Raw genomic sequence first — 22,145 nt, 5'->3', positions numbered from 1 at the left:
TTGGCAAAACTACCAAATCCAAAGACGCAGACCTACTAGAGAATGGACTTGAGGACACGGGGAGGGGGAAGGGTAAGCTGGGACGAAGTGAAAGAGTGGCATGGACATATATACACTACCAAATGTAAAAGAGATAGCTAGTGGGAAGCAGCCGCATAGCACAGGGAGATCAGCTCCGTGCTTTGTGACCACCTAGAGGGGTGGGATAGGAAGGGTGGGAGGGAGACTCAAGAGGGAGGATATATGGGGATATATGTATATGTATAGCTGATTCACTTTGTTATACAGCAGAAACTAACACGCCATTGTAAAGCAATTATACTCCAATAAAGATGTTAAAAAGAAAACAAAACAAATCTACTTTCATTGTTTTCTCACCAGAGCAAAGGTCCACATTAAGCCCTTTTTTGCAAACACTTTGGAGAAGTCGGCTGCATTAGAATGTAGGGGATGAGGCCCTGTCAGGCAGCTTTCTTTGCTCCCCACCGCATACTCACTCCCAACAGCCTTCCCAAAAAGTCCTCCTAGTGTGTGATTTCAGTAACAAGCCACTCTGACTGCCAGGTGTGGAACGTTGCTATTAACAAGCCAGCAGTCAGCCTCCTTTTATGGAGTCGTAAATCCAGCAGGCTGGATTTGATCTTCCATGCTTGTTTTTTGCTGGCATGACAGACCCTTCCCCATGTGACAGCACACTCTACAGTGGCTAAGTAGGTCATCCTACATTCTGGTTTCTGAATTTCCAAGCATTAGGAAACACTATTTTCTCCCTCAGGAGGGTCACGCATCTTCTTGTCACGGTAAACTCACTTTCAAAGGACCTGTGTTCCATGTCACCCATTTAACATGCTAGAATTATGATGCCATCCACAACCATATCTCAACTAGTTGTTAAGGCAGCTGTTAAAAGAGGGAAGCAAATTCCTGGACAGGGTTCAATGCCCCGCATTACCTCTCTGTGCTGCCTTCAGGGAAAACTGGCTACTTTTTACATGCAGAATTAGCAGTTACAGTTTTTACTCTGCAGTTTCCATTCTAGAGTGTGAGCTTCCTAAGGGAAAGTGCCTCTGCTGAACTTCTACTGATGACATCACTCTCTAGAGGATAAAACTGCGGACATAGAACAAACCCCAGTAAAATCAATGCCAACTCCTAAATGTGTTGGGTGAATCAAGTATAACCTGATTCAGAAAGAAGAGGCAGAAAATGAAGGCCTTTCTCTGGGAGAAAATACTGCAGCTTCTCTGGGTCATCTGAGTGTCTCTGACTATTTAGTAGAACAACTTGATTTGATTCCTTTGGGAAAAGATTAGTTGATCGGAATGTCAAAATCTGTGAAATGAACCTCCCAGCTGGGAAAGAAAATGGACATTCCAGGAAGGCAGATTCTATCTGGGTCATAAAAGTCAACTATTACAAATTAAATCTAACCACAGAGCAGTTCTCCATTTTCACATTTGTAAAATGTATATAATGCTTTAAAAGGCTTTTTATTTTATATAAACTGATATGTTTTATTACAATATTTACTTTACTTTATTGGCAATAACCTGAATTCTCTGAATTCACAATAAGCATCTTGAAACTCCTCTTCTGAATAACCAAATTCTTCTCAAAATATGTCCTGTTATAAAGTGTTACAAATCTACTTCTCAAAATCAGCGTGGAAGGTTTTGAACACATGTCTTTTGAGCTCTATATTTTCTCAGGTACCTCAGAGGACAGAAAAGCCTGAGTCAGTGGATCCCACTTAAAAAGTGAAGGGAAGAAATCCCTATAATAACAAACTATATGATCAAATTTAGTTGTTGTCTTGGGGACTGGCGAGGAAGGAACTCCCCCAAAAGAACTCTGCCTAAAAATTCATTAAAATACAGATTCATAAACCGATCCAAATTTGATATTTTACATACGACCACATCCATTGACTTCTTTTTCCAGAAGAGAGAAGGAAAAAGAGACAAAAGAAAATAACAAGTTAGGATAGGAAAAATTGCATGCATTCCAAATTTAAATCAATACCAAAAGGCATTAGGGAAGAAAATATGTACATTTCAGCCTTAATATTAACAGAAATCCTTGCTTCTTAATTCAAAAGGAATATTTTCCTTTAAATGAAGATGGTGTGATATAGCACCGGGCTTTCAATGGTCCCTCATCAAATATTAATTGTTGAGAATTCAGAAGTGGTAGACATATTGGAAATAAACAGTCTGCCATCCAGTTATGATACTCCTAGAAAGGCACTACTGTAAGGCAGAATTCAGCTCTAAAATAAAACAAAGGATTGTTTCAAATGATTGTTGGCTACTTTGAGAATTCCCAAGAAAAATAATTTATAAAATGTCTACCTTCTCATGTTAGTTGAATATTCTTCGGTCTACTTCAGGCTTATTCATTTCCTTCTTGTTTACTACTAATATACATACTTTCTTGCAATTAGAATTAACTCTAGTGTTGGAAAAAGTTGTCAGAGAGTATAATCTACTGTCAAGTTATGTTGGTAAATTATTGAATCTAGCCCCCACCCTAAAACTTAGGAAACTCTGTCCTTAACTAACTGCTTTGGAGGCATTATTGAAGAGTGAGAGATCTGTGAACCTATGTCCTGGTAACTAAATGTGGAAAAGTTTCTTTTCTATCTGGAAGCAGACCAACAGAGAGCTCTAAATAGAAGCAGCTTAAGGGCTCAAAAGACTGCATAATTAGGTCTCTGCTTTACCTAAATGCACATGACAAACTTCCGGAATTGCTGAAAATCTGCTCCTTTTTACCACCATCAGCGAAATGAGAGCCACTTGGAGTTGGAAAACTGAGGCTGGAGCTGTGGCCAGGAGCAAGTCACCTTCTCTCTCTTTGTTCATTTCCCTACAGTGTTGATTTGAAGCTCAAATGAGATAATGACTGTGGTGTGCAAACTACATCAGTTTAGAGGTGAAAGTTCTACAAACCATAATGTATAAGCAGAGCTATTGCCAGCAGGGCCACAGTGAATCTGCAATCCTGATGCTCAGTTGAGGTCATGAGAGTTATAACAACACTCTGCTCAGATTCAAGTGTGGTATACAGATTCTTCAAAGGAAACTGCGAGAAAAAAGTTTGCTCTTCAAAGTTATTTAGAATGAGATTAAGGCAGTAACCTGGTAAATCCAGCCCCTGGCAGCAGGCGATCTTAATTCACTCAACAGTGATAAAATTGCTGTACTATTCTGAAAGCACTAGCATTGTGCAGAATCTGCAGGCATAAATGGTTAGAAACTGCAGCTGGAAGTTAACTCTAATTGTGATTTAACACTAATTAGTAACGGTCATTTTCATAATCCTATTTTCATAAGGCTCTTTGCCAAAGTTGTCAAGGATACCATTTGCTTCTCTGAAGGACCGTGATTATTCTGTGCTGGGCAACGTGTCTGATTCACGTTTCATTCCTTCAATTAGCAGGCACTACAGGCACTCTTCTGGTCATTGGCAATAAAGAGATTACAGAAAATACCTACTTTATGAAGCTCATTGTTCTACTGAAAAACAAAAATGTAAATAGGAAACCAAAGTACCGCAATCAGTGCTGTGAGAGAAGTAAGCGTAGATACTATAGAGTACTTGAGTTTTATGGAGACCACGTATCTTTTGTTCCAACTGTGGACAATGTTTTTACTGGTGTTTTTTCACGGGATAAAAACCATGGATTTGTGGAATGAATGTGCTCCCATATTTTGTTTAGCTGCTATGGGCGGGGGGAGAAGGTAGTGAAGTTGGAATTTCCATTATCACATTCCTAGACTATTTCTTCAAAGATGCCAGTAATGACTATTGAAATACATGTAGTTTGCACCACATGTACACCAAGCAAATACTTTAGGCCTGTTTGATATCCAATTTCAGTATGTTTTCCATCCACAAAAGGTAATTGCTGTAGAGATGCTTCGTTGCTCACAGAAAAAAAGACATTCTGCGCTACTGGATTTCCCATGATAAGAATGCTTTCGGGAAAGAAAATCCATTGCTTAGTTCTGAGCCTGTGCTAATTCAAGAGTGAGTCTAAAGCGCTATTTCTTACCACTGGAACATTAAAATATAGGACTGGTACTACACTCATCCATAAAGTGGCCAGCTGGCTTCAGCTGCCCTCTACTTAAAAACAGCGCCACCTGTGGAACTTAAAAACAGTGCCACCTGTGGAAAAGGACTCTGGCTTTACAGGGTGAAAAGAATGCTACAGGTACCTCTATTTCTGATTTTCCAATTTAGAATTGGTATTGGTCATTCTTGGAAATTTTTCTAAGTTTAAACGGGAATCTTAAATCACTGTAGGAGTGCAAGAATATTTTGCAAGTATTGATAATTATGCATTGCTTAGAAGTTATAAAAATCAATGCTGAATACTGATACTGCAGCACTTCCCCAGTAATACAGATCTGTATCAGCCACAACTGTTGATTTTAGAGTATTTCTAAAAATTACTCCTTCACACTTAATTTTAAAAAAACAGGGTCGTTATGGACTGAATTTTTGTTTCCTACCTGCCCTCCCAATTCATATATTGAAACCCTAACCCCTAGTGTGGCTGTACTTAAAGGTGCAGCCCCTAAGGAAGCAATCAAGGTTAAATGAAGTCGTAAGAGTAGGCCCCTGATCCAGTGGAATCCTTATACAGTAAAAAGAGACACCAGAGAGCTCACACTCTCTTCCCCACACACACGCCCGGAGAAAAGGCCATGTGAGAACACAAGACAGCCGTCTGCAACCCAAGGAGAGAGTTCTCACCAGACGCCAACCCTGCCAACACCTTGATGTTGGACTTACAGCCTCCAGACTGTGAGAAAATAAATTTCTGTTTAACCACCCAGACTGTGTTAGTTTGTTATGGCTGTCTGAGCAGACTAATACAAGGGTTAAATGAATTCTGTTGAGGTGTTCCAGATTATCCTGTGTCTTGACCTAAGGGATTCAGAAATGTATGGTAAAAAGGAGTATCAACCAGGAGCAAGATAAGTCTCTGAAGCAACAGTGGAGGCATTTCTTTGAGACTACAACTAAAGGGTAAGCATCAGTTTGGCATCATTTTGGATCAATGTCCAACGGGCTCCACTCCATAAACATGCCTCCAAGTGTCCTCTCTCTAATTCCTTCAGCAATGAGTTGTGACAACACTCGTGAGATGTTGCCACGAAGGATGCTCATTATGGACTCAGTGTCCAGTGGTTTTATTGGAATTTAGTCACACAGGTGGTCCTGTCTGGCACATACTAAAATGCCACACTCCTTGAAGGAAAGTAAATGTTTAGCATAAGCCACACTGTTTGGATAAGTAGCAGGTACCGTGAGCCACTCTTATTAGAGTGGTGGGAACTCTCTTGAAGTTCAAGTTCTCAGATGCCAGCCAAGGGCCCACTTTGTAAGCAGTTCTTTCAAAGTCCAGCAGTGAGGCTTGTTACATTTACTCTTTTTACACAATGGTAAAGATCATTGTGTAACAGGAGGCAGAATGAGCAGAAGTGCAGTGATTACATTTAACGTCTGATTAGAATTCTTTAAGATTTACATATCACCTGTGCTGGTTGTGCTGTGTGCCTTCTCAGACCTGTCCCTGAGGGCTGGTTCTCAAGTTAATAAATACCATTCAGTCATTCCAGGAAATGGTATCTTGAATAGGTAAAATAAATAAATCATAAATAAAATCAGCAAGTGAGTCAACCTTCCTCTGTTGCTCTCCTAGGCCTTTTCTGAATATGTTTAAACATACTGAAACTATAGAACTGTCTTCTTATTATTGAAAAACATATACCAACCAGTCCTTCTGCTCAACTTAGTCCAGTTTCTGACTCTCATATGGGGGATCTTAATCTCCAGCAGTCTGGTAAAGCCTGTGGAATAGGCCTCATTACAGAAGAGCTGCTTTAAATGCACAAAATAAAATACATAGTGTTGCAAAGGAAACATATTGTACTGAAATTCGATTATCAAATTTTAAAACTAATTTGCAAGATAGTAATCTATGTGCTTTTTTATTAACACAATAACATTATTATCACAGCAGGTCTAATAACTATCATAATTATTAAGTACTGATGAGTGCAAACAACATTTTAGGATGTCTTCAACAAAAACATTATGCTATGAAAATATCTGTAATGTCTTTTGGTACTTCTAATAACACTGTAATTTGTTATCAACTTTCATAATTGAAAAAAAGGCTAAATTTCACTTAGAAATTAAAGAAAATAACGATATAATAATTTTTCTCATCCAAATTTACAGGATGCAGGTAAAAATTTCAGGCTTCTAGTATCATAAGATCAGGGGTTCTTTAAATCATTCCATTCAGTTCACAAACAGTTGACCAAGGGCAAGCAGATCTGTTTTGTTTGACTATAGTGTTTTCAAAGACAAAGTAAATTAGTTACCAAAGTAATGTGATTTCACATAAAAATTCATGTTTCTGCCTTGTCTGAAAAGAAATATGCAGACCAAGCTACCGTAGGCTGGTATTCCAAGGCAATGTACAAGCAGACTGAGTAGCAGCGGCCCTTCTACATATGGTGTGAACTTTCCAGTCTTCATAGCCACATAGCCTTGCCTTACTCACGTGTGTTATCTACCTGGCCCCTGTAGCCACCTCTTTTTTTTGTTTTGTTTGTTTGGATTTTGTTTTTGTGTGCAGCCACCTCTTATATATGGCATTTTCCATTTCATTATGACCCTCTTGCCGGGTGGCAATTAGTAGAGATTTGCTTTCTAACAAAGGGGAAGAATTCTATTTGCATACCTACTGTCATCCCCATCTAACTTCCAGTCCTCTACTGTCAGCTATTGACACACTAAGGCCCATAAGAAGCCACCTGTGTTAGTAAAGTTTCACTGAAGCACAACTATCCTCTTTTATTTATATACTATCTTTGCTGCTATGGACTGAATTATGTTCCCCTAAAATCAATATGTTGAAGCCCTAATCCCCCAGTAGGATGATATTTGAAGAAAGAGTCTTGGAGAGATAATTAGGTTTAGATGAGGCCATGAGGGTCTTCATGATAAAATTAGTGCCTCTGTAAGAAGAGACCCTGGAGAAATTGCTTCCTCTCTCTATCTCTCTCCACCATATGAGGGCACAGCAAGAAGGCAGACATTGCCAAACCAGAAATAAAAGAGCCCTTATCGGGGAACCGAATTGACCAGCGCCTTGATCCTGGACTTCACAACCTCCAGAACTGTGAGAAATAAATTCTTGTTGGTGAAGCCACCCAATCTATGGTGTTTTGTAATGGCAGCCCAAGTTAAGACAGCTAATATCACGCTACAATAGTGGGGTTGAGTAGTTGAGACAGAAACTGTATGGCCCTCAAATTCTAAAATATCTACTATCTGGTCCTTGCCAGAAAAATTTTGCCAACCCCTGCTTTAGTTTTTGGATGAAATTACCAGCTATAGTTCTAGAAATTTTATATAGAGGGACCTAAGGATGGTTAGTGGGAGCTATATTTGCATAACAAACGTCTTATTTCTCCTTAATGGAGATGGAGGCAAGCAGCTAAAGCATTACCAAATTCCTCCCTACTACAGCCACCGAGAACTACACACTATAGAGCCACTGTATGTGCTTATGTGGCTAGAGCTGTAATCTATGAAGCCTGAAACCCTGAGTCCCAAATCTGCTCCCCCAACTTGGAGCTAGCCCTTAATTAATGGTTATGATAGCTAGGAGATATCAATAGCATGCTAAGGACATAGTCTTGATTCTACGATTCACAACCAATGTTCACTGAAAGAATGCTGAAAACAGTAGCAATAAGAACAAAATATTTTTTGTTAATAGCTCAATGGGGGAATGAAGTTAAAGTAATTGAGTGAATGAGAAACTCTGTACATTGTTGAGAGTGTGCCTGTAGGGTATTGTTGTAGGGGAAAAAAGTCAGCTATTTTGACAAACAAAAGCAACATGGTATAATCTAAAGAATATGGGTTTTAGAATCAGAAAGAGATGGACTCTGACCCGTAATTTATTTGGCAACTTGCTGCCTCACTCTCAGAACCTCAACCTCCTCATCAATGAAATGGAGATTATACTGCCTCGTCTGTGGGTTGTTGATATTTAATAAGATTAATTATTATATGCAAAATATGTTGACGTGCATGGCTATAAAATAGGCTCTCAAAATGGTAGCTATTCTCATGAATCATTTCTTTACAGTTTCTCTTCTTTATGAAAATACTTTTTTTCTGAGAATAAAGTGACACTGATTAGCAATACACCCACATTCGAGTTATTGAGACCATCTATCAATTGCAAAAGGTCAAGAAAGATTTTTTAAAAATAAACAAACAAAAAACCTGACACGTTATAACAAGGAACAAGGGAAGAAGCCGTGTGATATAACTAGCACACTGGCACCTACAGAGGCAGGAGCTCCATTCCTGGGTCCCATTAAAAAAACAGCACGAGCTTTCTGTCTCTAACACCATCAGAGATAGACACGCTGGTATGTGTGCTCAGCTCTTATAACCAACGTGTGTGTGTGCGCGCATGTGTAATGTGCACATGCTCAGATGTGTGAAAGAGAAAAAGAGATGATAGAGCTTTGTGATTAACTCATCTTGAAGAACCAAAATTTACTTGCCACTGGTGAGTTTTCTTAATTATCCCTCTTTGACACCTTTCATTGCAAATATATCAGTCGGTTACTTAATATTAATTTCTTTAGGTCTGAGTTCCCTCATGTGTTTTGAAGGGAAAATAACTGCCCTTTTTTCCCCACAGGAATATTATAAACATCAGATGAGATGATGTGTAGACAACAGTGCTTTGAGGAGGACAGTGACAAATAATATCTGTCCTGAGGACTGTAAGGACAGATATGAGTTTTCGTAAACTTGTAGTACGTGGGAAGGTTCTAAAACTGGCAAAATGTATATTGGGAAGATTTAATGAGACATAAGAGTTTCAAATACCCACCAGGTAGCCTTGTAGAAGAGAAGGTAGAACACAGACCTAAGGAGACATATTTCTGTGTAATACTAGACAGGACTGCCTAATGAACGAGCAGGTGCCCTGTTTGGTACCCCTCTTCCAGGTTTATCATTACCTTAACTCTCAATTACTTGTACAAATAGATGTTTCACATATTTGCATTTCACATAATAGTTGCACTTGGCTGTCACCTCCTTGAGCATGGCGACTGTGTATTTAGTCCTCGTGCTCTCTACAGCTCTTTACATTTTGTCTTGCAGGTTGTGGATGTTCAATAACTATTTGTTAACAAAATATAAACTGAAACTGCTATTCAAATATAAATCAAGTGTTGTGACACTAGTACGAATACGACTCCTGAAGTCTTATCCTCTCTTAGAACCCTGAGTAGAGAATTACGTTGATTTGCTTACTTATGCACATTTCTTTGTTGCTGCAGTATAGATGTTAATTTGTCTCTTGGATTGATTTTTTTCTCCATGTTAACTAGCAGGAAGGTTCTATTTAAGGGGTTAGTGGAAGGAAAGGCTTGTTATTTCAAAATACTTCATCATAGACAGGTAATCATCTTAGATGAAATTCCTTAAGTGCTGTTATCCAAACATCTATTTCACTGTTGGCAATAAAAGAGCCCTCGCCAATGTCCAATGACCTGTAAGTCAGAGCTAGGAGGTTTCTTTATGCAAATTAAATTTGTGCCACACTCATCAATAAAAAAGAAAACAGCAAGAAGATTAAAATTGCAGCAGCCATGCAAAGTAAAGGATTCTTAAATCTATTTATAGGATATGTCAGTATGGCTAATTATTTTTTGAGATAGTGTGTTTGAAAGAATTAATGGGGAATGAGCTTTATGAATTGACTATTAAATGAGAGGGAGGGTGTAAAGAGAATCAGGAATATAAAGTAGGCAACCAGTTTGATTAACCTTACTAGCTTTAAAAGATCCACATAATAAAGTAAGAGACGCTGATATTAATTTTATGGCAGTATTATAAACCCCAAGAATTAACTAATTATATTATAGTACAGTTTGTTTCTCCTCAAGTCTGTTTTTCATTTTGCACTTAAATGATAAAGATTCAAATCTTTACCCATGTACTCAGGGTTTTTATCCCCTCTTTAAAAAGTAAACAAAATATAAAGAAAGGGGGAAAAAAATCATGTCACTTTACATTGATGGGAATGTGCTACTACGAAATAAAATCACTTTACCACTCTTCAACTAATAGCATATAAGGTATTAACCCTCTAGATGCTAATAAGTGGAAGTGGGTCCAGACAACATACCCGTTTCCTTAGATTGCAAGTAAGAGTGAGATTCCTTGAGAATGAGTTTGCAAAAGCTGTATAAAAGTCCAGGACTTTAAGCAAGGCTTCTCGCTTGATGATGTGGAGGTCACAGTATGTCAGTGCTCGGACATTGGCACAGGCATGAGCAAGGGTGGTTTCCTTCCAGAAGATGTCTCCAAATACATCTCCTTTCCCTGGAAAACAATTAAGATACAAATATTCAAGTATCTACACTTGTTTTTATCCTAGTCACGATATTTTATTCAGTTTCATATATGGTATTGATCGTCTAGCATAATTTGGAGTCTAAGTATATAAGACCATCTATATACATGTAACAATGTACAACATTTTCATATAATATGTAAAGTAACATCATCTTAAATTCAGTTCTTGAAGGAAATCTGGAGTGGCTTGAATAAATGAAATCCAACAGAGAAGCCAACAACCTCATTTTAACAAATAGTTTCATTATTTCTGCCACCTTAAGTTTTCGCATTCTGACCAGAAGGAGCAAAGGTGACGTCTTGGGCTCATCCTTTCTTCTGCTCCTTCTGCTAGAAATGACAGTAAAAGGCAATATACAAGGATCTCCTGTTATAGCCTTTATAGATCTGGAACTGACTCGACATACGTTAAACATACATTATTCAGCAACTAAGTCTTGTGCTCCAGGCAAACAAAACCTCACCATCACTGATTCCCAAAGGATATCCTTCTCTTTTCACCGAGCCAAACTGTATGCAAGGCCTCAGGGCCAGGGAGAGAGCTCTAGTCCATAATAATAGAGCCGAAGAGGCTAAATTGGGTAAAACATGGAGGCCTAGATTTGCTATGTCATAAACAGTTCCATAAAGGGTGCTGCACTGTAGTCAAATGTGGATGTCTTTTTAAAATTCTAGAATTCTAGAACACAGGAATCAACTATTCACTTCAGAGCAACGCCCACTGGTGACCTGAAATCAATAGTTCACTATCCTGAGTCAAGAGTACTTAGTTGTCCAAACAAAGGGAAATGAAGAAGCTTCAGAGATTAAGTGCTGAAAGGCTTTTCTGCTGAGGCAATTCCATAAGTGTCCCTGGCTTCTGAAGGGCTGTCAACTGCATTCTCTGTTCTTCTGTAGGAAAGGGAAAGTTTTAAAGAGAAAAAAGACGGGGAATATTTCTAGGTGAAAAAAAAAAAAATCTTCCTAGAGCCATGCTACCAAAGATTTATTCTTTCTGCACTCTAACCACAGAGATGAGTGAATATCTGCTCTCATTATTAAGATTAAAGTCAGAACTGACAGGAAAAAAGAAGAAGAAAGACTACTTGTAACACTTCAGGCCAGTCAGACCACTGGAAAGAAAAGATAGTGTGTTAACCAGAGAAATAAGAGAGAGGGGAAGGGAGAGAGAACAAGACAGAGACACAGAGAGAGACAGAGAGAGAGATGCTGAGGCTGAGTGAGATTACAGATTCTTTGCCCACCCCACACAGGCAGTTTGGAAATCCTTAGAGAACCACGAGGCACTCTGGTATGGAGAGAGAAAACATATATATTATTGAGGAGGTGGTTAAAACCACCATGTGACCAAATGATCAGCATAAAATAACCATAATAGATATTTAATAAATCTTGAGCAGTATCATTTGTTACCTGACCCTCCCCAAATTCCTTTTAGTTCATGACACTGATGAACGACTTCAATGTCTGATAGTCATATATTTGTCCAAGGAAGGATAACTAGAGATCTGAGAGCCAAATAAGGTGTCTGAGGTTATACAGCATCAAAGTAACCTAAGGGAGACTTTAACTACAGAAATTTAAAAGATAAACCCTACCTCCACTTAGATGAATTTCAGAAATCCATAAACGTCATTACCTTTAAACTAGTCATTCCAATTATAGGTATTTACTCTAATTGCATTATCAGAAGTACCAAAATTGCTTATAAGAATGTTCACTGAAGTGATATTTATAATAGCCATAAAAGGTAGAAACAAGATAAATATGAATGAAAAAATAAATAAATTATGGAATATTATGCAGCCACTATATCATAAATTTTTTAAAGTAACAGAGAAATGTTCATATTATGTAAAATAACAAAAGCAGGATTATCAAATCATACATATAGTATTATCTCATTTTATACACCCTCTTCTCCCCAGAAACACACACATGTACACACAAAACGAATGCATCAAATAGTAGGTTTTCTCTCATTACAGGCTAATGGATGAGTTTTATTACGTCTTATAAGTTACTTGTATTATTTTTTAAACAGAAGAGATCAACAGCTATTATATTTTCTTAGTCCCCCGTGCTATGGAAATAACAGGGCATTGATCCGCTTCTCGTTCCTTTTCCTCTATTGTATTGCTACTCTTTCTATACTGGCTTTTACCTTGAAGAGTGAAAAATGATTACATTTCTCTCTGATTCATTTCTGAAACCTTTTCTCAAGTTATCATTTATAATACAAGCTCTGACCCACTTATAAGTACTCATCACTTTTCAACTATATGATTTTCATGGATAGTAACCACAATAATAATTACTAGCACCTTTGACTCAGTAATTTCGCTTCTGGGAATCAATCAAAAGATTAAGAACAAACACATGTAATACTCACTGGAGTGCTATTAATCATAACTTCAGATTGGCAAAAATATCCAATGAAAACAGAAATCTATATCATATAAATTCATATAGAATTAAAACTAGTTTCAGAAATAACATGCAGAAATGCAAATCTTATAATGTTAAATAAAAAAATAAAGATACAAAGAATGATTATGGTTATAGCTATAATAAAGTACATAAAAATGAAACTGAAACTCTAAGACTAAAAGAATTTTCAATTAAAAGTCTACTATTTCTTAATTTCTTAAAGAAAAATAATCTTGATAGGACCAAAATATATTGTTTTATTATTCTATATTATTCTATATAGTATATTCTATGTTGTTATTAATTTGTTGATTGATAATAAATTGTGTTAAAAATCAAAAGGGATACAAGACTAAAAGAAAATGCACATAGCTATTATAGCAATTGGCTTCAAGTGATGTGCTTATTGTTTTCCTTCTTTCTACTTTTTGCTTTCTAAATTTTTCTCTAAAGAATCTTTTATTTTAAAATAGCAATTATTTTCACAGACGTTTTTCTTTATACTTTTTAATAAAACAGGTACACAGATCTGCAGAACAGTAAATATTCATTGACTGATAAGTGTATCATCAATAGGTAAAAAATACTCAATATATACATAAATTTCCCCTTGCCAATACAGACCATTTAAATTGTGGAGGTCTTCAAATATCTGTTATATGTTTTATTTTACCTAACTGATGAAATTAAAATTCTCACCATATTTCTATCAACAATTTTAAATTTAAGTTATTTATCTTTTTTACTATCATGGGGAAATAAAAAGTCTATGAGGCTGAAAAGTAACACAAAAAGTTAACTGACTCAACCAAAGTAAAACTTATCCTCTGCTCCTCTCCCTAAAAATGTTTAGAGAAACATAGCGAAATTAATAAATGTGAATTATTCTGCTCCAAACATCAGAACTCACATTACATATAAACAATACTAATTGTTTTATAACATAGAATTTCCATTAGGATACACAATATATCAATTACACATTAATCTAATCAACCATTTCAAACTATTTTGCTTTATCCAGTGTTCTATATCACCTAATAGTCACTAAATTCACAACAAACGTTTAAGGCACTTGTGGAAAGATAGTTGTCTTGTAAATCAGTTAATTTATGAGCTGACTAATGTTCTTCTTCAGGAAATATTATGCACATTTACACTGAGTAATGTGCAGGAATTACAGCTGTGAAGACATGTGGTTATGTATGGACTACCTAATAGAGAAGCGCCCTTTTTTTTCCATCACAAGGATTTTGCACACTTTCAGGACTGGGAAATCCTGTTTATCCTCATAACTATAGAATATTTGATGCTAGTTTTTAGGTCAGTCCCCACTGGGTGCAAGTAGACTCAGATAGAAACATTTTAGAGTTTGAGAAAAGTAACCTTCCCCCAAAGCCCTAAAATTAGTAGAAAAGCTCACACTCAACATGAAAGTTGTTGTTTGGTCTATTAATATTTTCTCAGTTCTTTGCATCAAGTCTTATGAAGTATTTTATTTTCAAACCACAGGAAACAGGATTGTAAAACAGAAGTAAATGTTAAAGATTCATAGAGCAAAAAACTGGAAAATTTAAAGACAAAACAGAGACAAAAAGTTACAAAATAATTAAAGGAGTAATACAGATCATGGAATGCCGGTACCCTGACATGCTGGTTTTACAGACAGAGTGTTTTTATTTTAATGTGAAACACATCATTTGGTGAGTTAATGACATAGATAAAATGAATTCATAAAAATTATCTCAGTTATTCATGAGTGAGTACAGCTATCTACCATAGCCAATGAATTCCTAAAAATATAGCATTTGAAGTTTACTTAGGTAGTTTGCTGTGAGTGTATGTGAGGTTGTACTGATAGGTCTATTTAATGATTCTTTTACAGAATGGACTTAATTCACATTTTTACTTTTATTGGTCAGCCCTTCACTATAACTGATTGTTGTAGTCGGCTCATAAACTTTATCATGAATACATATGAACAAAAATATTCATTTACAAATGAACAACACTAAGAGTTTTTAAATTATGTGATTTTAAATTGACTTGGACTATTTATGGACAGCGAATGCCATAAAGTAATATTTTGAAGGACAAGAACAGAAAGAAGATGATGAGCATTAAACTTCAGAAATTATATTGGTGTGTAAGAATAAAGTCTTTAAAATATTTAGAATTGGTGCCTGCCAATCTTCAGTGATTGATGTCCAAAGTCGTTCTGTTGAAAAATTATAATGGATACATCTTGACACTTGTAGAGAAGCCAATAATTCTTATCTACAAAAAAATCACTGATTTAGCTTATGAATTTTTATTTACACACACAAAGAATGAGACAAATAGCTGTTACTAAGTGGGATAGGGAGGGTGGAAGGGAGGCTCAAGAGGGAGGGGATATGGGGATATATGTATGGCTGATTCATTTTGTTGTACAACAGAAACTAACACAGTATTGTGAAGCAATTATACTCCAATAAAGATCTATTAAAAAAAAAAAAGGAGATGTAAAAAATAGAGAGTATCCTGATAGATAAGTAAGGGATGATGGTAGGTGCCTTTGAGGAGGTAGAAGATATGGTAATTAGCAAGCTGGTAATCCTGAATTTGGCACTATTAGTGTTGAGAACAAATTGGTTACATACAGAAACCCAAACATGTGTCCAAATCAAGAAAGTTAGTAGCATATTATAAAAAACAAGTCCAAGAAAAAGACTAAACTAAAAAGCAGTTATATCTTGAAGTTCTTCTGTTTTCTTCTTCTAAGAAAGCATTTAGAGTTGAAGCCTATTATAATGTTCATATTATAACTAAGTCTTGCACACTTCACACCTATCAAATTGTAGAAATGATGGCTGTCCTCTTCACCCCATTCAATGAATACATCTAGCATCCTAACCCTAGCTCTAATACTACCCTTCAGCTAGAACACGTGCTTTATGCTGTGGAGGGATAGAGACATGCAGGAAATAGAGATCCTGTTCTCAAGAATTTTTAATGTATAATAAGAGAGACATGTCCAAAAAATGATAAAATAGGAAAAAATAAAATAAGTACTATAGGATGAGGATAGGGAATGCACACAAGAAAAAACATTTGTTTTGAATTTGAGGGTATTTCGTTAAGACCTCACAAGTAAAGTAGTGTTTGGGTTTAATCGCAGTGGAGCCTTCAAGAGAGGAGCAGTACTTTTTGTGAAAGAGCAGCATGCGCACGATCTGCCCAGGGGATGATGAGCAGTATTAGCCCAATACTGGAAACCTATGGGACACAGAGAGAAGGCCAAGTCTAGAGGGAAAACACAGCACCCAAGAGGGAGAACATTTAATGCAATGCAACAGTCTGCTTCATCCTAGTTCAAAGACGAACAACTAAAAGTGTTTCAAGTAAAGACAGTCATGGCCTATCCAATGCTTTAATAGCAGAACTAATGACAGTGTGAAGAGTGGCAAAGGAAGTACCATTACATCATGTTTTCTGATGGCAGAAAACAAAAGCTCCATGATTTGCCTATTGATCTGAGTGAGGTGGAAGGAGTAACATTTAAAATACTCTAGGAAGAAATGTGAACCAAGAATTTCATATCCAGCAAAACTGATTTTCAAGAATAAAGGATACAAACTATATCACCAATATAAAAGAACTCAGGGAATTTTGCTCCCATGGATTTTTCCTACTGTTAGTGAATAATCTTCATACAACCAAAATACTTAGAGAGACACTGACATAAAGACTAGTGGTAGCACTAACTATACAGTTACTTGTAGAATTAAGACTAAATGAAGGCTAAAAGGGAGAGGGTACAGTATGCAATGGTTATATGCTTTAACAATATATAGTACAACTACTAAAAATAATGATGGATGGGGGAGAATGGGACAAGCATATGCAAAAATCTTTTTATGTATTTTCAGTAATCATATTCGTGGTGATGGCATTAGTACTGTTATTCTGAGGTTGTTATATTTGTAATGTGGCATAACGCAATTGAGCAATTATGCAATATTTTAATTCTATCATCCCCAGCATTCTCAATATGGAAGAAGGTAGTTGAAGATGAAATATAGACATGGATAGATAAAGCCCTATTGTACTCAGTTTTAGTTAAATATATTGTATGAACTCATGAGAAATTTTATTTATATATGTGTGTGCATATATACATATATATATATACATACTACACACACACACACACACAAATATTTTTCTCCTCATTTTATTTATTAAATGGACCAAGAGACAATGACCAACTCAGTAGCAGTGAATATCTGTAGGACCAAGATTGTGAAATATTTTTCACAAAAACAAATTCAAGCTTCTTGGAGAAATGACTAATGGCTGATTCCAGGTGTGGGGCAGAATTATACAAGATGAGGATCTGGTCATATTACATAGCAAAGAAAGACTGTTGTATCAAAAAGACACAGGAGCCAACTTGAAGAGGCTCTTACTTGCCAAAGATAGGACAATTTGCACTTCAATAATGGTCAAAACTGCAAAGCACTGAAATTCACCATTTGTTTAAATTCATTAGTACATAAGGATATTTTTAAGAAACTATCTAGGTACCCTCAGAGGATAAGAAACCAATTAGTTATCTTAAAAGTTGGTAAATAATGGAGAAGTATCAAGCACATATGTGGCCATTCCTATGTGAACTTCATACTGAATAACCACATAGTAGTTGAGAGGAAGTCTCTCTCTATAAAAGCATTCCAACTAACAAACAAAAATATAAAATTAGAACATCTTCATTTTGCAACTCCCAGTGAATTAATGGATCTAGGCATTGAGTATCAACAGTTGTTAACACCATCAAAAAATGCAACTAGATAATCACACGTCATCTGATGAAAGAACACACCCACCTAGAGTCTTGCAAAGGGATTGAACCTGAGTCTGATCAAGCCTCTGGATCCAGCTGCTAACTGACAGGAAATAGAGGATGGAGGAACATGTTGAACTACAGTGAGCATGCAATCAGCAGAATCCACACTGTGGGAACTCTGCAGGACAACAGGCCCAGGCTCTACAGCAAAGAATTATAAAGAAAAGAAAGGGATGGGGGGGGAGCTGTAGATTTAAAAATATTTAAAAGATAGATCAAATTTAGAAATAAGCAAATTAAACTTGGTGTTTAGGATGGGTCACACAGTGGGACTTCTCCAGGGGGGCAGGGGTTGTAAAAGTTCTGTTTCTTAACTTGTGAAATGGTTACAGGATCTTTGATTATAAAGTTTCATTAGGTTATATGTTTATATTGGGATTTTTCTGAATCTGTTTTTTAGTTTGCAAATTTAAAAATTCAAGTAATTTTGATGTGCATGTACTCACCAATAACACCTCCCCCTCCGCACACCAAAAGGAAGACTGAATTCTCAATGGCATTCACCAAGTAAGTAAACCAACACCTACAACTGACTAGCTTTGATCTTCTTAGTGACAAAACGAAACCAACTTATTAAACCTGTAATTAGTTAAGTTTTCAATTCCTTAAAGACAAAAGAATCCTTGATACTTTTTGAGAAAATATGAAATAATGGGCTTGACTAGGGGAAGGCAGGGTAGAGAAGGAGAGCGGGAGCAACACACTGATATGTAGGTAGATATAAGAAATCTGGAAAAATGAGGATGAAGCTTTCTGTACGTGGATGCCATGACCCCAGGGGGAAAAAAAGAGCAATGAGAAAAGCAGGCCAAGCATCCCTACTCTGTCCAGAGACTGTCAGCATTTAAGGGAAGAGCAGAGGATTCAGCCTAAGAACTGAGACAAGTCACAAGGCCAGTACAAACTCAATGAGTGGAGAAAGACACTCCACCTCTTCATGGAAGGAACTGCAAAGGTTCGTGGCCATTCTTGCAATCCTGGAGCATTCTTAAAAGCTTCATTTCCACTTTAATACCTACCAACTAGATGGACCCTGAACTCTTCCAATACCCAGATGAAAGACCCATAAGCAGAACTTAAGATCCTCATCTTGTGTTCTGAGGGCTCATGAGATTCACACTCTGAGCCAGTTCTCCCCAGTCCTAAACACCTGCCTGGTGTAAACTAGTCACTTGGAGGAGGACCATATTTGTAGATATTTAGTAGCTGATTAACCATCTTATACTTGGGTCATGTTTGGTTTTTTGTAACATACACTGGTGTGGTACTTAGTGTTGTTAGAAAAAAAATTGTTTTTAATAAAAGGAAACAAATGGGTAAAGTTAACATAGGCCCTCCATTTTCTGTCAAGATTAAACTAACTAGTTGTATAATTTTAAAATTCCTGTTAAAGAAAGCATCACATTTGTAATGTGATGGTTAAGAGAATGGACATTGAGTCAGATAAGTCTGGGTTCAAATCCTATACCCACCACTTATTTTCTAGCTGTGACCTAGGGCGAATCACCTGATACTGCAGAGCCTTGGTTTTTTCATCTGTAAGATGACTACAGCAAGTACTTTTTTCACAGAGTAAATTAGAGAATTTGACGTAATAATGCTTATAAGATAATGAGTATTTAACAACTATTGGTATTTAAATCAGACTTTCAAAGGGGTCTGGATTTCATTTCTCAAAAATAAACTTTAAATATTTTGATAGGGAATCTTAAAATCAAAACATTACTACAGAGTTTAAATTTTACTTAAGTATAGGCAAGCTCAGTTACTAACTACACATATGATTTTTCTTTCCATAAGCCCCTTTTAACTCTTGAATGTTAATTTTCTAGTAAAATCAATTCTAATTTGTAGACCTATTCATTCCAGTTGATGTCAAAAGTAATGTTACTTTTAGGAATTAAAGCCAAATCCCCTTCCACAGATATAAAGTTTTTCTACCATGGTCAATGACCAGGGTACAAGTTAGATTCTTTCTTGCTACTGGGAGTTCCTGATGGAGAACAAGGAAGGAGTGTTTTGTTAAAGAGTTGTTAGTGGCCTGAGATATTTAACATTTATCTCTTCTTATTCTCCTTGTTCAAACTTCCTGACTAACAGTAGGAAAATACTTTCTCAGTCCGTACTAGAGCTATGCTAAAGCAAGAGTCTTAGGGAAATGCATTTTACTAAAATCATATAGATGAGAGAGAAACAGAGGGTAGTCAGTATCTCAAGATAAGACATAAAGAAAATGGCAACAGAATACAGCACATTTTTTGTAGGTACCCAGAACTAAAACAATTATAAAAACTGCTTAATGGCAAAACAAAGTGCTGGCTAATTTGGCTTACTGAACCTTTACTGAGAACCTATTTAAGAGGTCCTATCACAGATGACAGAGAGACAAAAATAAGCAAGACATTTCAAGTACTCACAACGCAGTAGGAGTATAAACAAGTAAAGGATAGACTAAGAACGCTGTGTAGGCATGAAGTAGAAGCCCAGAACAGAGGCGTCTGATCCAGACTAGGGCAAGAAGGGAAAGAGTAAAAGAAGATGAAGAAGCAAGAGACAATTAAAAAGAGGAGATAAAATGTTCTAAACAAAGGAAGCAGTATATGCAATAGCTTGCCAGTATGAGAACTTGGTGCTTAGGAAACTTCCTGCAATTCAATACAGTGAAACTAGAGTAGGAATAGGGAATGGCACAAATCAGGTTGCAAAGGAGGGCAAAGACCAAGACCTAAATGGCTTCATAGGCCATGCTAAGAGCTAACATTTTATCCCCAAAGTGCTAAAACGACAATCCTAACAAGGAGACTAACAAGATATTTTATATTTTAGAAAAATTATTGGGGTGGTAGTATAACATAGATTTGGAGGTTGAAGTTGATAACAGACTGAGAGTAGATAGACTTTTCAGACGGCAGCCACAACCCAGAACCAAAATTTTAAGAGCAGTGGTCATGGGAAGGGACATTAAGGATAGATTAAAGAGACACCGAGGAAACAGAATGAACAAGACTTGGTGGGGTTTTTTTTGGTGTTTTTTTTTTGCGGTACGCGGGCCTCACTGGTGTGGCCTCTCCCGTTGCGGAGCACAGGCTCCGGACGCGCAGGCTCAGCGGCCATGGCTCATGGGCCCAGCCACTCCGCAGCATGTGGGGTCTTCCCGGACCGGGGCACGAACCCGTGTCCCCTGCATCAGCAGGCAGACTCTCAACCACTGCGCCACCAGGGAAGCCTAAGACCTGGTTTTAATGGATAGTAGAGAGAGGATTTGAAGCTAAGTCTAAACTACCAGATTGTAAAGACTATATTTTATCCAAAAATCTACATGCTGAGGAACTCTGAAGTGCATAATTTAAACCATAGATAAATGTTTTAATCACTACTTAGAAAGTTTAAAACAAGATAAGCATGCAATTTTTTAAAGCAAATAACTGGTTTGCCTATTATAAAAATGTCTAAATTAACTAAGTTCATCATCATCATAATATGTAAAGCAAACCTACCTGGTTCATAGTACAGCATCTCAAAACACAGAAATGTGGATGCAAAAGAAAATAATTTTCTGGGGTTTGGGGATAGCCCTTTTAAGACTTTAAAGTGTGAAGCACTTGACTGTTAATAACAAGTATATGGGAAGAAATCTTAACCACAACACAAAAGTCACATTTTCACAAATTCTCAAAACAGCAGAATATTATTCTTTCACATCTCAGATTTTTTTCTTTTTGGAATAAAAATAAGAAGATTTTGAATTTTGGTAACTATAATTTATGTTTTCTTTGATAATGCACAAATGTTCATAAGAGATGAACTGATTCTAAATAACTGATCCTAATTAAAATGGAATCTTAACCCAGGTTCTAGAAATTACCCTTTTTATATTAAGTTCATTTAATTCCATCTTTCCCTTCCTCACTTATGCCCTCTTCCCCCAACTTGATAGGACCATCTAACCCTTCCATCCAAACTCTACATAAACAATCATAGTTCTCTTGGGAATTTAAAGTTACAATTAAAAGACTTAGATACAGATTGTGTTATATTAATAATTCCAACTATATGATTCTAATAATCACAGAAGAGAAAGTATTTTATTCTGTTTATATTTTATTCTCTTAAGTAAAGTGTATATTCTGAACACAGAAGAGAAAAGACAAAATGTGAATGCAGCAAAACAAATATCTTAGGAGTTGGGTCTAAAGTTAGTGGGGAAATGCCATTTTTAGAGTCTCTATAAGGTACAATATACTTTGTCAAGACACCTAAAAGTAACCTGGCTCTTTCAGGCATACCAATAACTCTGTTCACATTAAGTAATTATAGGGTAAAAACTAAAAAGCAAGACGATATT

The 22,145-nt window shown here is 36.5% G+C and overlaps 1 protein-coding gene across 1 annotated transcript in view; it reads right to left on the bottom strand.

Moving 5' to 3' along the window:
• The window catches only part of KCNH5 (potassium voltage-gated channel subfamily H member 5), a gene marked incomplete at both ends in the record, with an annotated part of 335,605 nt that overhangs the window by 40,811 nt on the left and 272,649 nt on the right, over positions 1-22,145 (bottom strand). The window contains one exon of the mRNA XM_082840811.1: positions 10,253-10,449. Coding sequence (XP_082696937.1) covers positions 10,253-10,449 — 197 coding nt within the window. The remainder of the gene's footprint in view (positions 1-10,252; positions 10,450-22,145) is intronic.

The sequence above is a fragment of the Leucopleurus acutus genome (assembly GCF_964270905.1).
Source record: "Leucopleurus acutus genome assembly, chromosome: 1".
NCBI classification, from domain to species: Eukaryota; Metazoa; Chordata; class Mammalia; order Artiodactyla; family Delphinidae; genus Leucopleurus; species Leucopleurus acutus.
Note: the sequence above shows the minus strand (reverse complement) of the source record. Positions and strands in the feature narration are given on the sequence as shown.